This window comes from Babylonia areolata, chromosome 19 (genome assembly GCF_041734735.1).
Source record: "Babylonia areolata isolate BAREFJ2019XMU chromosome 19, ASM4173473v1, whole genome shotgun sequence".
In the NCBI taxonomy this organism is placed as follows: Eukaryota; Metazoa; Mollusca; class Gastropoda; order Neogastropoda; family Buccinidae; genus Babylonia; species Babylonia areolata.
The window spans coordinates 15,552,503-15,569,369 of record NC_134894.1 but is presented as its reverse complement, the minus strand read 5'-3'; the positions used below and the strand labels follow the sequence as shown (position 1 = coordinate 15,569,369).

At 43.6% G+C, this 16,867-nt stretch overlaps 1 protein-coding gene across 1 annotated transcript in view; it reads right to left on the bottom strand.

The window, feature by feature from the left end:
• Positions 1 to 16,867, bottom strand: part of LOC143294083 (thyroid peroxidase-like) — a 32,094-nt gene that overhangs the window by 5,370 nt on the left and 9,857 nt on the right. The window contains exons 6-13 of the mRNA XM_076605506.1: positions 15,532 to 15,668; positions 14,263 to 14,364; positions 12,514 to 12,609; positions 11,517 to 11,644; positions 9,943 to 10,173; positions 3,025 to 3,341; positions 2,346 to 2,518; positions 443 to 545 (exon numbers count right to left, since the gene is read on the bottom strand). Of these exons, the coding sequence (XP_076461621.1) occupies positions 443 to 545; positions 2,346 to 2,518; positions 3,025 to 3,341; positions 9,943 to 10,173; positions 11,517 to 11,644; positions 12,514 to 12,609; positions 14,263 to 14,364; positions 15,532 to 15,668 (1,287 nt within the window). The remainder of the gene's footprint in view (positions 1 to 442; positions 546 to 2,345; positions 2,519 to 3,024; positions 3,342 to 9,942; positions 10,174 to 11,516; positions 11,645 to 12,513; positions 12,610 to 14,262; positions 14,365 to 15,531; positions 15,669 to 16,867) is intronic.

Genomic DNA, 16,867 nt, shown 5'->3' with positions numbered 1-16,867 from the left:
AGGAAGACATAAAGAGGAGAGGGATGGAGGAGGAGGAAGACATAAAGAGGAGAGGGATGGAGGAGGATGAAGACATAAAGAGGAGAGGGATGGAGGAGGAGGAAGACACAGAGAGGAGAGGGATGGCTGGAGAGGAAGAGGAGATTAATGAGGATGAGAGAGAGGAGTATAAGAGAGGCACACACACACAGACACACACAGACACACAGACACACACACAAACTTACACACAGAGAAGTACGCGGCAGACAACAGAGGAAAGGAGGAGGAGGAGGGGGAAGAGGAAAGCAGGTACACACACACACACACACACACACACACACACACACAGGGGTACGCGGCAGACAAGAGAGGAAAGAGAAGGAGGAGGGGGAAGGAGGAGGAGGAGGAGGGCGGAGAAGGAGGGGGAAGGAGAAGGAGGGGGAAGGAGAAGGGCAGGTACCCAGCGGAGGCCTTGATGAAGGGGAAGGTCTGCACAGCGGTCATGCCGCCGGTGGCACACAGCACATCAGACAGCTTGATGCCCTCTATCGTCCGGATTTGTTCTGCACACACAGTCACCACCATCATCATATTATCATTTTGAGCTTCGTGTTTATTCAGCTGCCTGTTGTTACCAAGCACCCATCGCTTTTGTTGTTGTTGTTGTTGTTGCTTTTATTACTATATCCTTTTGTTTGGGGTGGGGGGAGTGGGGGGGTGGGGGGCGGTCCACCCCCCCCCCCCCCCCCCCCCCCCCCCCCAAAAAAAAAAAAAAAATTTACATCTCTTGTTTTTGAACGATATATTATCTCTTGCAAACGTGTATTTATTTGCTTATCATTGATGAATGCCCCCCAAATCACACTCTTCTGGGGCTTTTATTTATTTAGTTATTTATTTGTTGTTGTTGTTGCTGTTGAATCGAAATTAGTGAGCAGATAATTATCTAGTATGAACCATACAATCCTTTTCCCCAATTCGCGGGTGAAAAATGTTATTTCTAAAGAAATTAAATTGTTACGTCATGAGCACTTTTAATGTTGTCAATGGGTTCTAGTCATCTACGCAAAGAACGAGAAAAATCGGTCATCCCGTAAGTTATCGACCGTTCTGCTTTCAAAAACCTTCCCTGCCTCACCCCTTAAAAAGGCAATCTCTGTATTTCTTGCTGTATCATTGTTATCAAATAAGATTCTTTTTCTTCAATTTTTCATCATGTAACAAACATTTTAGCATGCGTATGATTCATTTTACTTCCTTGAACCTGTGGCTACCTCGCCCACCCCTCTCCCACCATTATATGATGAACTACTTCCCTTCGTATTTGCCTATCAACAGTTCTGTTCTAATCTTACGGAGTTATCTTTTGTTGGCAAGGTCTTGGATGAATTGTTCACCATCTGAATGGGTCAGCAGTTTTGTATTCACGCCCGGTCTCTTCTGTGAATCCTAACCTTCACCTCTCCGACCACCATGTGAATGGCATCTCGTGGTTTATACAGAGGGGGGGGGGGGGGGGGGGGGGTAGCTTTATATGTATCTTTTCACCTAGTTGGCTGCCTGTCTGTTCATTCATGTTCACATTTATTTATGAAATCCAACATTCTAAATACTTTATACATTAGTTATACACTTTACACATTGATCATTGATATTATCATTGCCTCTTTTCTTGATTGACATATTCAAGCATGTACACAGAGACAGTCTGTGGTGTTATCACCCTGATTCGGTTGTCCACTTCCGGTGGATGCAAGCGTGTGTGTGTGTGTGTGTGTGTGTGTGTGTGTGTGTGTGTGTGTGTGTGTGTGTGTGTGTGTGTGTGTGTGTGTGTGTGTGTGTGTGTGTTCCTTCCGCGCTTTTCTTTTTCTCCAAGTAAATTGGAAGGATGGTGGTGCAGGACAGATGTGTGGCTTTGTGTTGGCTGGCTGGGTGAGTGAATTCTGGAATTGTGCATGTTTGATTGTGTGAGTAGTTTGTTAACGGCTAGAGCTTTGTTCTGCATGCAGCATACGTTCCTTGACCTGCCCAGTTTCACCTGAATTTTTACTCACTGGATGCCATTTAACCAGCTGTGAAGCTCTGGTTTCTTTATGCCCATGCACGAAGAAGCTGTACTCCAGCGAAAAATTGCTGCATTTTTAAATCACAAGTTTACAATACAAAGACGACTGTTTTTTTTAATTTTTTTTTTAATCTTTATATTTTACCGCTTGCGATATTTACTACATTCTACAATGAGTGGAGCCCAGTACCCCAAGATATAGTGATCTTGAGCACACACACACACACACACACACACACCTTCCCACGCACCCACCTCCCCGCCCCACACATCATCATCATCATTATCAGACACATACCCGGGGTGAAGGCCCCAGGGTGCAGGGTGTTCTGGTACCAGAAGCGGTCCCCGAACTTGAGGGCGTGGAACTGGCGTGCCAGCAGGCAGGAGAAGGTGGGGCCCACCACAGACCCCCTCTCCTCCACGCCCTCCGTCAGTCCTCCGCTGAACAGGTCCACGTCCTCCAGGTCCCTGACACACACACACACACACACACACACACACACACACACACACACACACACACTCAGGTACACATGTACACAGACGCGTGCGCGTGCACGCACACACACACACACACACACACACACACACACACTCAGGTACACATGTACACAGACGCGAGCGCGTGCACACACACACACACACACACACACACACACACACACACACACACACACACTCAGGTACACACACACACACATCACAAAGTTTACTTCCAGGATCTTTTTAAATATTTACAAACTGAAGTATTTTGCTGGAGAGACGTTTCCACACACAGACACAGACAGACACACACATACACACACAGACACACACACACACACAGACACACACACACACACACACAAACACACACACACACATGCACACACACGACACACACACACACACACACACACACGACGGTCACACACACACAATCCCCACTACGCCACCCCCACACCCTCAACACACACCACACAACCCAAACTGACCGGTACACTCTGAGGAAAGGCACGTCAGCGAACTTGCCCATGGCAACGGCTTCCTTCAACGAGGGCAGCCCGCACAGCTGGCGGAAGTGGTCATAGGCCGGAAGTCCGTGGTCCCTCCCCCTCTGCACGTTCAAGGAAACCAGGTCCAGGCTCCGGCCCTGGCGCGTGCGGAACAGCTGGTCGGTGAGGTCAGTGTTCATGAAGCGGTCGCGCGACTGGGAGCGGTCCCGGACCAGTCCGTTGAGCAGCATGGTCAGCCCCCTGCCCCGACCGCGCTGGACGAAGTGGGGATGGAAGAACATGTCCCTCAGATCCACCTGCAAGAGAGACCACAGAGAGAGAGAGAGAGAGAGAGAGAGAGAGAGAGAGAGAGAGAGAGAGAGAGAGAGCCAGACTAAGCCATTATTGTCGTCAGCAGGTGTCGGAAGTACGCTAAATCAGAACGGGCACTACTGAGCACCACCCGAAGTAACTTCGCAGAAGTGCAGGGTCTCCTCTGGTGTGTGGCCTCCTGGCAACCTAACATCAATGGTTCCTTGTGGACTGCAGGCGCCGGGACTGCGACAAATGAACCCGGGTGTGTCCGTGTCCGGCGACTCGAAATGAGTGGCGTGGGAGGAATGCCACTGAAACGGTGCAAATGATGGGACAGGAAAAAAACAACAACCATTCTCAGAGAGATACGAAAGCTATGTTCGTTTTAACTCAATACCAGTTTACACATGACCCTTGGATACAAAACAAGGTGTCTATCTCACCTTAAATCAGATCGTTTGTTGTTTCCTTTGAGAGAGAGCGAGAGAGAGCGAGAGCGAGAGCGAGAGAGAGAGAGAGAGAGAATGAATGAATGAATGAATGAATGAATCTTTATTTTCCAACGGTGAAGATATTAGCACTTTGGCCGACTTACACATCTGCCGTTGTTCTAAGAGACACACAAACATGTACGCATATCAATGTAGTTATACTGAATACTTAATACATGTATAATGTACGAGTATAACACAGCGTCAAACTGAGACACACAACATCGCTCACATCTGTACGGAACGGAAGCGAGTAACACACACACGCACACACGCATACGCACACACACACACACACTAACACACACACACACACACACACACACACACACACACACACACACACACACACACACACACACACACACCAAGGGAAAAACAACAACAAAACCCTAGCATGAATGCTACACATGAATGATTCAAGTGAAATTAACACAGAAAAGTAACGAGGGAGAGAGAGAGAGAGAGAGAGAGAGAGAGAGAGAGAGAGAGAGAGAGAGAGAGAGAGAGAGAGAGAGAGAGAGAGAGAGAGAGAGAGAGAGAGAGAGAGAGAGAGAGGAAATGAAACGAAACGAAACGAAGCGAATTTTTATTTCACGAGGGTGGTGGAGTAAACATAGCTGCTTTTTTTTTACGTCCAGCCCTCAAGGGCAAAGAAGAAAAGCCAAAGGTAAAAAAACACCCAAAAAACAAAAAAAAACAAAACAAAACAAAAAAACGAAAAAAAAGGGAAAGGCAAAACACACACACACACACACACACACACACACACACACACACACACACACACACACACACACACACACACAGAGTTACATATGAAAATAAAAGGCACAAATGAAAACATGTACGTTACCTAATTAAATACGACACAACGACAGACTATCGTTGAAAAGATCAAATCATTATTAATACACACACACACACACACACACACACACACACACACATATATATATATATATATATATATATATATATATATATATATATATATATATATATATATATATATATATAAATGAGGAGAGATAGATTGACAGAGATGGGACATGGGTGGTGAATTTATAGCAAATATCATTTTCTATATTCATAGAATAGTAATGATATTGAAACATTATCAGTACATTTTAGGATAAAGAGGTGCCAATTTTGAGAGATTCATTAGGCATAATATATGTAAGTTAGATTATAATTTTTGATTCGGTTTTTAAAGTTTCTGGGATATGATTCCATACCCCCCGCCCCCTCCCCTCTCCCTATCCCCCTCCTTACCCCCGCAACCCCCCTCTGAATATGCAAGGCTTGATTTACATAAAAACATCGTAGTAAATGGTATCTTATGTAAATGTCGACAATTATTAAAGCTGAGTATAATTGTCAGATAGGGTGGAGCGTTGCCATGATTGATTTTGTGCATGAACAGTCCTTTACTGTATAATAGCTTAGCCTTGAGTGGAAGGATTCCTATTGTAATCAGTTTCTGTCAATGTTGAAGATTTGTCAATGGTTAATTTCACGACTTTTTTGTGGATGCTAATCAATGGTTTTAGTAAATCAAGACTTGCTGAATCCCAAAGAGTGGAAGCGTAGTCAATATTGGATTGTATGTATGAGTAAAAGAATAATCTCCTGGCATGTATGGAGAGAGAGAGAGAGAGAGAGAGAGAGAGAGAGAGAGAGAGAGAGAGAGAGGAGGGCGACACAGACAGACAGAGAGAGTAGCAGACAGTAAGAGACGAGGACAGGGATTCTTCACTGGTCTACCCCCCACCCCTTCTCTCATTCTACACACACACACACACACACACACACACACACACACACACACACGAATATATGAGACATGCACACACACACACACACACACACACACACACACACACACACACACACACACACACACACTTCACCGCCCCTTCCCACCCACCCACACAATCTGATAGCCAAAGCTGTTCTTGCAGTGCACCATGGAGTGGCCGAACACACACACACACACACACACACACACACACACACACACACACACACACACACACACACACACACACTACCGTGCGTCCCGTCATAGTGATCGTCAAGACAGACACTATATTCACTGGACTGACCGATACTGAGACACGCTTAATGTAAGGTACTGTCTACATAAGTCCTGGAAGTATGCGTTTTACTGACCATTATGTTACACTGACCTTAGCACTGTACCAACACAAACAGATACTTGATAAAACGATTGTCATTTCTCCTGAAGACCATAGCACCGTAGCACAGAATTAGAGACATCACTGAATCAAAATACCGTTGTGAAGATACTGTCGTGGAACATCAAAGGTTTTAGGGAAACTATCGACGGAACAAAAACAAACAAGTTCACAGAAAAAGAAGTGACAGATTTATTTTCAAGCTATGATATCGTTATTTGCCAGGAAACACACCTGGACAGGGATAAGACCAAAGATATATTTTTACCTGGCTTTGCAACAGGGGTACACTACTGTAGGACAAAGCGAGCAAAGGCACAGAAAGCCTCTGGTGGAATATCTGTATTTGTGAAAGAATATTTAAGACCAGGTATTAAGTTCCTGCCACAGAGCAGTAGTGACATTGTGTGGATGCTGATAAAAAGTTTTAATACAGATCAAGACACTTATGTTGGCTGTGTATACATACCACCTGAATTCTCCTCCTTTGGACGTGACCACACACGGGACATATGGGAACAACTAGATAAGGATGTAGAACTGTTTACCACAAAAGGTAATGTCATTTTGTGTGGTGACTTCAATGCACGAACTGGTATGCTAGATGATTTTATCCAGATGGACGGTGAGAACAATATGTATGATGTCCCATTTAACTACACATGTGATTATGTGCACAAAAGAAGTTCGTCAGATAAAGTAGTACAGAAATATGGAAGAAGGTTTGTTAAACTATGCATGGAAAATAATATGTATATTTTAAATGGGAGAACTCTTGGTGACTTACATGGTAACCCCACATGCTTTTCGCCAACAGGGAAAAGTGTCGTAGATTACTTTACGTGTTCCCAGGACCTTATGCGAAAGGTGATGAAATGCAAGGTAAAAAATCTTACCATGTTTTCAGATCACTGTCCTATCGAATTGTTCATTCATCTACCAGTCGCAAGAAAGAGTTCACCCCCTGTTAGTTCTGTCAGTAGAAAGGAATGTCCCACTTTAAGAGACTCAAAATACAACCGTTCTTTCTTTTGGGAGGAGGGCTCTGCCGAAAAGTTAGCATCAGCACTTAAGACTTTGTCAGTTTCAAATAAGATAATCTCTATTAACGAAGGACTCGAAAAAGTTAACTTCCGAAACGTACATACTGCCAAAGAAGAAATTGAAAACTCTGTGTCAAATCTCACAAACACTATTATTGCAGCGGCCGATTTATCGATCAAACATAAGATTAGATGCACGAAACGGAAAATGAAGCCGTCTAAAAAGTGGTTCACACATGACTGTTTCATTCAAAGGAAAGAGGTGCGATCTTTACTGAATGCATTGAACAGAAATCCTTTTAACAGAAACATTCAAAATAAATACTTTTCTTGCCTGAAAGCATACAAGAAGACCATAAAGAAAACAAAAAAGACGTACAGAAATGAACTTGTGAGAAGTTTAAACACAGCAATGGAGCACGACCCCCAAAAAGTTTGGAAAATACTATCTGAACTAAAAAATGCAGATAGTTCTACTCAACCGCAGAGACACACATTATCTGCAGGTAAATGGATTAATCATTTAGAAAACTTGATAAGTAGTGAAGTACCCGTTGATAAAGCTAGGAAAGAACACGTACAAAAAGAACTTGATAGAATAAAACAGACTATGCCAGTGTTTGTCCTGGACAATCCTTTTACGATGACTGAAATAATGCGAGCCGTAAAGAGTCTCAAGACCAATAAAGCCCCCGGTAAAGACGGAATTACAAGCGAAATGCTCAAAGCAAGCATGCCCAGCATCAGTGCTACTGTATGCAAGTTATTCAATGCCATATTTCAGACTGGTATTTATCCCAGTCAGTGGAAAGACGGAATAAATGTTCCTATCTTTAAAAGTGGAGACCCAACCAATCCTAACAATTATCGGGGTATAACACTCAACAGCACCTTTGGGAAACTGTTTTGTCAAGTTATCAACAGAAGAATTGAAACATACCTAGAACAAAACGAGTTACTAATAAAAGAGCAGGCTGGTTTCAGAAGGCATTCTAGAACCACTGATCACATATTCATCCTGAAAAAGATAATTGACAACACCATCAATAAAAGAAATGGGCGTCTCTACAGCTGTTTTGTTGATTTTAATAAGGCATTTGACAATATATGGCATGATGCACTTCTTTTGAAACTAAACAAAATGGGGATAAATGGAAAATGTTTCCACATTATAAAAGAGATGTACCAAAATTCAACTGTATGTGGTAAATCAAACGAGGGGTTTACAGATTCTATCGCAGTTAAAAAAGGAGTGCTTCAGGGAAATGTTATTAGCCCCACGCTATTCAATATTTTCATTAATGACATAAGAGAATATATACACGATGACACCTCACCATACATCAATGAAACAACCAAGACTCAGATCCCTTATCTGTTATATGCGGATGACATTGTGATGCTCTCGACAACAAAAGTCGGACTACAAAACAAACTAGACCAACTACATGAATACTGTTTGCAATGGGGGCTTAAAATCAACAGGGACAAAACAAAAGTCGTAATTTTCACAAAAAACGACCCCAAAATACCAGTGCTCTTTTCATGTGGCGATAACTGCATCGAAACGACGGATAGATAAAAATACTTGGGAGTTATTTTTCATAAGAGTGGAAATTTTCACCTTGCTGAAGACCACTTAGCCAAACAAGGACATAAAGCAGCGCATGCTCTGAAACGCAGTGTGCGAGGGAAAGAAGTAAAAATTGATGTAATGACGCAACTGTTTGACATTTTAGTCACCCCAATTCTCAGTTACGGCGCTGAGGTGTGGTTTCCATTCAATCAAACTGCGACAAACTTCTCCACGCCCTCTATGCTGTTCAACCAATTTGATGCCTTTCTCTCCGCAAAATGCCCATCAGAAAATGTACATGTCAACTTCTGTAGGAGCTTAATGGGCGTACACAAAAGATCAATTAAGTTACCAGTCCTGGCAGAACTGGGCAGATACCCCATTTCTCTGACCGCAGTGTGTCAGGTCATCTCATTTTGGGTACACATCATAGAATCAAAAGAAGATAGCTATTTGAGGCAAGCATATGATGATATGTTATCGATGGATTCATTGGAAAAAGTTCCTTGGCTTAATTTTATCAAAAAGATACTGGTTTCAATTGGATTCTCCCACGTATGGGAGAACCAAGGCACACTCAGCATTAAGCGACTAAAATATTCAGTCTTGAATAAATTACAGGATAAATATGTTCAATATTGGAACAGCAGAAAGAACGAGACCATTTCAAGGCTCTCCTTTTATTGCAAAATTGCAAACACTTATACATTACAACCTTACCTGATCAGCTGCAAAAATACTAAACACAGAGGAGCACTATGTCGATTGCGAATAAGTGCACATGAACTTGAAATTGAGCGTGGACGTCACTACAACGTAACTAGGAAAGACCGGCTATGTAAATCATGTGGAGTTATAGAGGATGAACTGCATTTTCTGGACAAGTGTAGTGTGTACTCTGACTTGAGATCTCGCCTACTTGTGACAGTCAATTCCCAGTCTTCGAATCATTGGCCAGATGGCACTGGCAACACAATAATCCAAAGGCCGAGTTCTCTGTTGCCACAAAATTATTTCCAACCAGAACTGGCAAAATACATATATGAATGCTTTAAAGTTCGCAGTCCATAACTATGTCTTATGGAATATCCTGCATGTGCTCACAACTTATTGCTTTTACTTTTTGTTTGCTTGTTGTGTTTAGTTTATAGTGTCCATAATTCCTATGATGGTTTTACGACAATTAAATGAGTTCTGAGTTCTGAGTTCTGAGTTCTGAGTTCACATACACACACTTCCCTACCCCCTGTCCTCCCCTCGCCCTCCAACCCCTTCCCACACACCCCACACACCGTCTGATAGCCAAAGCTGTTCTTGCCGTGCACCATGGAGTGGCCGAACCTGAAGGCTGCCGTGGAGAAAGAGTTGAAGATGTTGGGGTTAAGGTAGGGGTCGTACACGTAGGGTCTGGCGCCATCTAGCGTCAGGTTGTAGCGCGCCATCTCCCGCTCGCCCAGCACCAAGGGAAGGTACTCTGCGTAGGTCACGCGCTGCATGATGGCGCCGATGATCTTGCGGGTTTCCTGCGTGGACAGGGAGAGTGTGGTGTGTGAGTCACTAGAGTGACAGAGAGAGAGAGGCAGAGAGAGAGAGAGAGAGAGAGAGAGAGAGAGAGACGTACATACAGATACAAACAACTAGAGAGAGAGAGGGAGAGAGGCAGAGAGACAGAGATACGTAGAGAGAGACAGACGGACATACACATAGGCAGACAGATACAAACAATTAGAGAGAGTGAGAGAGAGACAGAGAGAGAGAAGAGACAGACGGACATACATACATACAGACAGATACACACAATTAGAGAGAGGGATAGGGAGAGAGAGACAGACAGACACACACAGCCAGAGAGAGAGAGAGAGAGTGAGAGAGAGACGGACATACATACAGGCAGACAGATACAAACAACTAGAGAGAGAGAGAGAGAGAGAGGGAGAGAGACAGAGAGACAGAGACAGAGAGACAGACGGACAAACACACAGGCAGACAGATACGAACAATTAGAGAGAGAAAGAGAGAGTGAGAGACAGAGAGACAGAGAGAAAGAGAAGACACAGACGGACATACATACATACAGACAGATACACACAATTAGAGAGAGAGAGAGAGAGAGAGAGAGAGAGGAGAGAAAGAGAGGGAGCCAGACAGACACACACAGCCAGAGAGAGAGAGAGTGAGTGAGAGAGAGAGAGAGAGTGAGAGAGTGACAGAAAGACGGACATACATACAGACAAACAGATACACACAGCCAGAGCGAGAGAACACAGAACTCAGAAGAGAGAGAGAACTCAACTCAGAACTCAAAACGTCTTTTTTTATTCCAGGATTAAGACTTTAGGCATGCCCCATTCTTCCAATCTGTCCTTGCTAATCTACACCAATTACAGTAACATATATATTTAATGGAAAGGGGAGAAAGAAAGAAGAAAAACAAAACAAAACAGAAAGAAGTCCTGCAGAAGGAATGTGATAAAGAACACACACACACACACACACACACACACACATACACAAGCACACACACAAACACACACACATACATTGACAGATGGATAAGAGAGAGAGAGAGATAGGGGGAGGGGGGGGGGGTATGCTGCTGTCAAGCATCTGCCCAGTAAATGTGGTGTAGCTTCTAAGGATTTGTCTGGATGCAGTGACATCTCCTTGAGAAACTGAAACTGAAATATAGAACACAAAACCTAAAACATTCGGGGGCTAAAAAAAAAAAAAAAAAAAAAAAAAAAAAAAAAAAAATCACAGCGCACTTTGTAAAGCCATGGGGTCTGCAAGGTATTTTCACGTTACGGCCTCTATCCCAGCGCCCTTGAAAAACACACACCCTGTTTTAACTGAGGAATCCACTGACCTGGTAGAGTGTCTCGTCGTTCCAGTGGGGGTTGAGATAGGACAGGTGAGAGGCCAGGGTGTTGTGGTACCTGTGGAACACCGTGTGGATGCTGGACAGCATGGGATGCTCGTTCACCCGCGTGTCACCTGACACACCACGTGTGACCACCAGTCACCAATCGATACAGTGCAATACGATAGAATACAATAAGTACAGTCCAGTACAATACAATAAGTACAGTACAATACAAAACAATACAGAACAGTACAATGCACTAGGTACAGTACAATACAGTACAATAAATACAGTACAATACAATAAGTATAGTACAGAACAGTACTATACACTAAGTACAGTGCAATAGAATACAATAAGTACAGTACAGTACAGTAAGTACAGTACAATATAATACAATAAGTACAGTGCAGTACAATACAATAAGTATAGTACAGAACAGTACTATACACTAAGTACAGTGCAATAGAATACAATAAGTACAGTACAGTACAGTAAGTACAGTACAATATAATACAATACAGAACAGTACAATACACTAAGTACAGTACAATACAAAACAATACAATACAGAACAGTACAATACACTAAGTACAGTACAATACAATACACTAAGTACAATACAGTACAATACAGTAAGTATAGTACAATGCAATATAACACAATACAATAAGCACAGTACAGTACAATACAGTACGTACAGTTCAGTACAATACAATACAATAAGTACAGTACAGTACAGTACAATACAGTAAGTACAGTTCAGTACAATACAATACAATAAGTACAGTACAGTACAGTACAATACAATAAGTACAGTTCAGTACAATACAATACAATAAGTACAGTACAGTACAATACAGTAAGTACAGTTCAGTACAATACAATACAATAAGTACGGTACAGTACAATACAGTAAGTACAGTTCAGTACAGTACAATACAATAAGTACAGTACAGTACAATACAGTAAGTGCAGTTCAGTACAAAACGGCAGGTACCGGCACCAAAGCAGAAGTCTCTGGAGCTGGGCCGCTTGGTACACATGGTGGTGCTGTTTTCGGGCAGCAGGTCGTACCGCGAGGATTTCAGCTGTCCTGTGAACACAAACAATGCTTCATGTCACTGCCTAGCTCTCTGTCTGTCTGTCTGTCTGTCTCTCTTTCTCATACCCAGCACTCTTGGCTCCTTCCCTTCTCCCCCCCCCCCCCCCCGCTCTCTCTCTCTCTTTCCATGACTGAATTATGAACAGACCACCTCTTTTGATCAACGAAACCTTCACAACACTAAGATCGCAGCACTGAAACATTCGCCCTTCCAATAGGTCGTTAGATTCAACCCACTCATCTAACAATAGATGGATAGCTCATTAGCCATGAAAGCTGAAGCCAACTGGTCGCCATATTGTTATTCGCATCCCGCCGTCAGTCCGTTGAGAAGTCGTCTGCAAACTGGTGGTAGTCGCTGAATTGTAACCGTGTATCTTCGATGAAATCGTGTCATGCTTAACCCCACGACATGCCAAATGTTGTGTCTTGATTGATATCTCCAATAGTTTATCTTCAAAAGTTATTACAGGAAAACAGTGCAGTGACACGTAGCGCGAACTTGGTGCGGAGGCACACACACAATGTCAGCTTAACTAACGCCACGAGCAAGTGAAAGCATGCTGTGAAGCAGTCATCGTAGCCAGCTGAGCGCTCGGCTACATATATGAAGTTACCGTTTCGTGCTATACTGACACGAGTTGTAAGATGGCTGGTTGAACACTTCCGCTGGCTTCAGTTAGCAAAGGGGCTCAAGGAAGGCGTGCGCTATCCACCTATTTCTAGACAGTGAATTCAACCCCACAGACAGAAACAGCGCAGTAGAATCCCTATGATATAGCCAAAATTATGATTGTGCTTCTTTTATACAGGTGTAACTGATTAAACTGTGGTCGCTCTTATTTTAGCTGTTCACTGAGGTTCTTGTGCACGTGTGCTGTAATGCGAGAGTTGTTATATTGAAAGTATATTATTTTGTGTTTAGTAAATTGTGTTCTTATGATATAAATGACTGTTTCAATGACCATTTTGAAATGATGAATTACTCTTTTTTTTATGTCTCTACTTCGTCTGGTGTGCTTACTGGATTCATGTTCAGCACTGGATTTATAAACCGCTTAGAACTTACTACTGCTTGTATTACAGCGATACATGAAAATGTGTAAAGTGTGCTTTCTTGATTCAATAACTGTGTTTCTATGGCCATTTTTTAAATGATGAATTACTCGTACATCTGTTTCGACTTCATCTTATGCGTTTACTCGATTCATTCTTTTATATATCATTATTGGGTTTATAAATCGCTTAGATGTTGCTACTGCTAGTAAAGCGCTATATAAAGTATATTAAGTAAAGCGCTATATAAAGTATATCATTATCATTATTATCGTCACTATTGCTTTACTACTACTACAACTACTATAACAACAGCAGCAAGTACTACTACAACTCTTCATTATGATGATGATGATGATGATGATGATGATGATGATGATGGTGATGATTATTATTATCATCATCATTATCATTATTATCATTCTTCTTCTCATCATCATCATTAATATCATCATCATCATCATGATTATTATTATTATTATTATTATCATTATTATCATTATTATTATTATTATTATTATTTTTATTATTATTATTAAATGTAGTAGTAGCCGTAGTAGCAGCAGGAACAGTATCATCACCACTGACCGGCCAGCCATGTCCGCAGCACACCCTGGTCACCCAGCGAGCTCCCGTAGACCTGGGAGGCGTCCAAGAACGACGTCTGCGAGTTGCCCTGCTCCCTCGTGTCTGGTCAGACACAGTCACACGTGTTATTATCGTCACCATCCTCATCACCCTCATTATTATCCTCCTCCTCCTCCTCCTCCTCATCGTCGTCGTCACACCGCAACACAACACATCACAACACACCACACTACACCACACAGCACAGCACAGCACACCACACCACACAGCACAGCACAGCACACACAACACCACACCACACCACACCACACAACACAACACAGCACAGCACAACACAACACAACACAACAACACACCACACCACACCACACACACCACACCACAGAACACAACACACCACACCACACCACACCACACCACACCACACACACCACACAGCGCAACACAGCACAACACAACACACCACAACACAACACCACACCACACCACAGAACACAACACAACACAGCACAACACACCACACCACACCACAGCACACCACACCACACACACCACACCACAGAACACAACACAACACAACACACACCACACCACACCACACAACACAACACACACCACACCACACCACAGAACACAACACAACACACACCACACCACACCACACCACAGAACACAACACAACACACACCACACCACACTACACCACACAGCACAACACAACACAACATATCACAACACACCACACCACAACACACACCACACCACACCACATCACACCACACCACACAGCACAACACAACACACCACAACACACCACAACACAGAACACACCACACCACACCACACCACAACACAACACAACACACCACAACACACCACAACACAACACACCACACCACACCACACCACACCACCACACCACACCACACCACAACACAACACAACACACCACAACACACCACAACACAACACACCACACCACACCACAACACACCACACCACAACACACCACAACACACCACACCACAACACACCACACAACACAACACAACACACCACAACACACCACACCACAACACAACACAAAACACACCACACCACACCACACCACACCACACCACACCACAACACAACACAACACAACACACCACACCACAACACACCACAACACAACACACCCACACCACAACACAGACCACAACACACCACAACACAACACACCCACACCACAACACAGAACACAACACAACACACCACAACACAACGTACCGGAGTGACACGTAGGGGAGGGGGCGAAGGGTTTGGACCTGACGAAGTTCATACAGCTGGTCTTGAAGAACCGATCCGTCAGAGGGAAGAGGGTGATGGGGAAACAGTTGGGGTTGTCGTTCCGCTGCGTCGGCCGTCTGGTCAGTCAAAGGCACAAAACACGTCATGCAGAACAACATATTCTTCTTCTTCTTCGTTCGTGGGGTGCAACTCCCACGTTCACTCATACGTACACGAGTGGGCTTTTACGTGTATGGCCGTTTTTATCCCGCAGAATAATATGCTATGATATGATGTTGAGTGTTGGCCTAGAAGTAACGCGTCCGCCTAGGAAGCGAGAGAATCTGAGCGCACTGGTTCGAATCCCAGAGTCACCAGTATTTTCTCCCCCCATCCACTAGACCTTGAGTGGTTGCCTGGACGCCAGTCATTCGGATGAGACGATAAACCGAGGTCCCGTGTGCGGCATGCACTTAGCGCACGTAAAAGAACCCCTCGGCAACAAAAGGGTTGTCCCTGGCAAAGTACTGTAGAAAAATCCACTTCGATATGAAAACATATAATTGCAGGCAGATAAAAATACAGAAAAATGGGTGATGGGGTCAGTGTAGCGACACACTCTCCCTGGTGAGAGCAGCTCAAAATTCACTGAGGAATCTGTTGTGACAAAAAACAGTACTATAATACAATACAATACAATACAATACAATACAATACTTATATAGCGACGATCCTCGGTCAGAGACCAAGTTCTAAGCGCTTTACAAACACGGGGTCGTTTGCTCAACAGGCTGCCTACCTCGGTAAGAGCCGACTGACGGCTGCCATTTCGCTCTCATCATTCGTTTCCTGTGTTATTCAATTAGGTTTCAGTCACGCACACATACATTCTCTTACAGACATATAACATTTTACGTGTATGACCGTTTTATTTATTCTCCCCGCCATGTAGGCAGCCATAATCCGTTTTCGGGTGTACATGCTAGGTGTGTTCTTGTTTCCATAATCCACCAAACGCTGACATGGATGACAGGAAATTTAACGTGCGTATTTTGATCTTCTGCTTGCGTACACACCCGAAAGGTGTTCATGAACAAGCAGTTCTGGACATATGTTGACCTGGGAGATCGGAACAATCTCCACCCTTTACCCACCAGGTGCCGTCACCGAGTTTCGAACCCGGGACCCTCAGATTGAATGTCCAACGTTGTAACCACTCTGCTATTGCGCCCGTCACTATCCATCCACGTGGCACAACCTTAACTGAAAAGCCTTATTTATGTGAATAGCGACTTCCATTGAGTTTTGGACGTTCACACACACACACACACACACA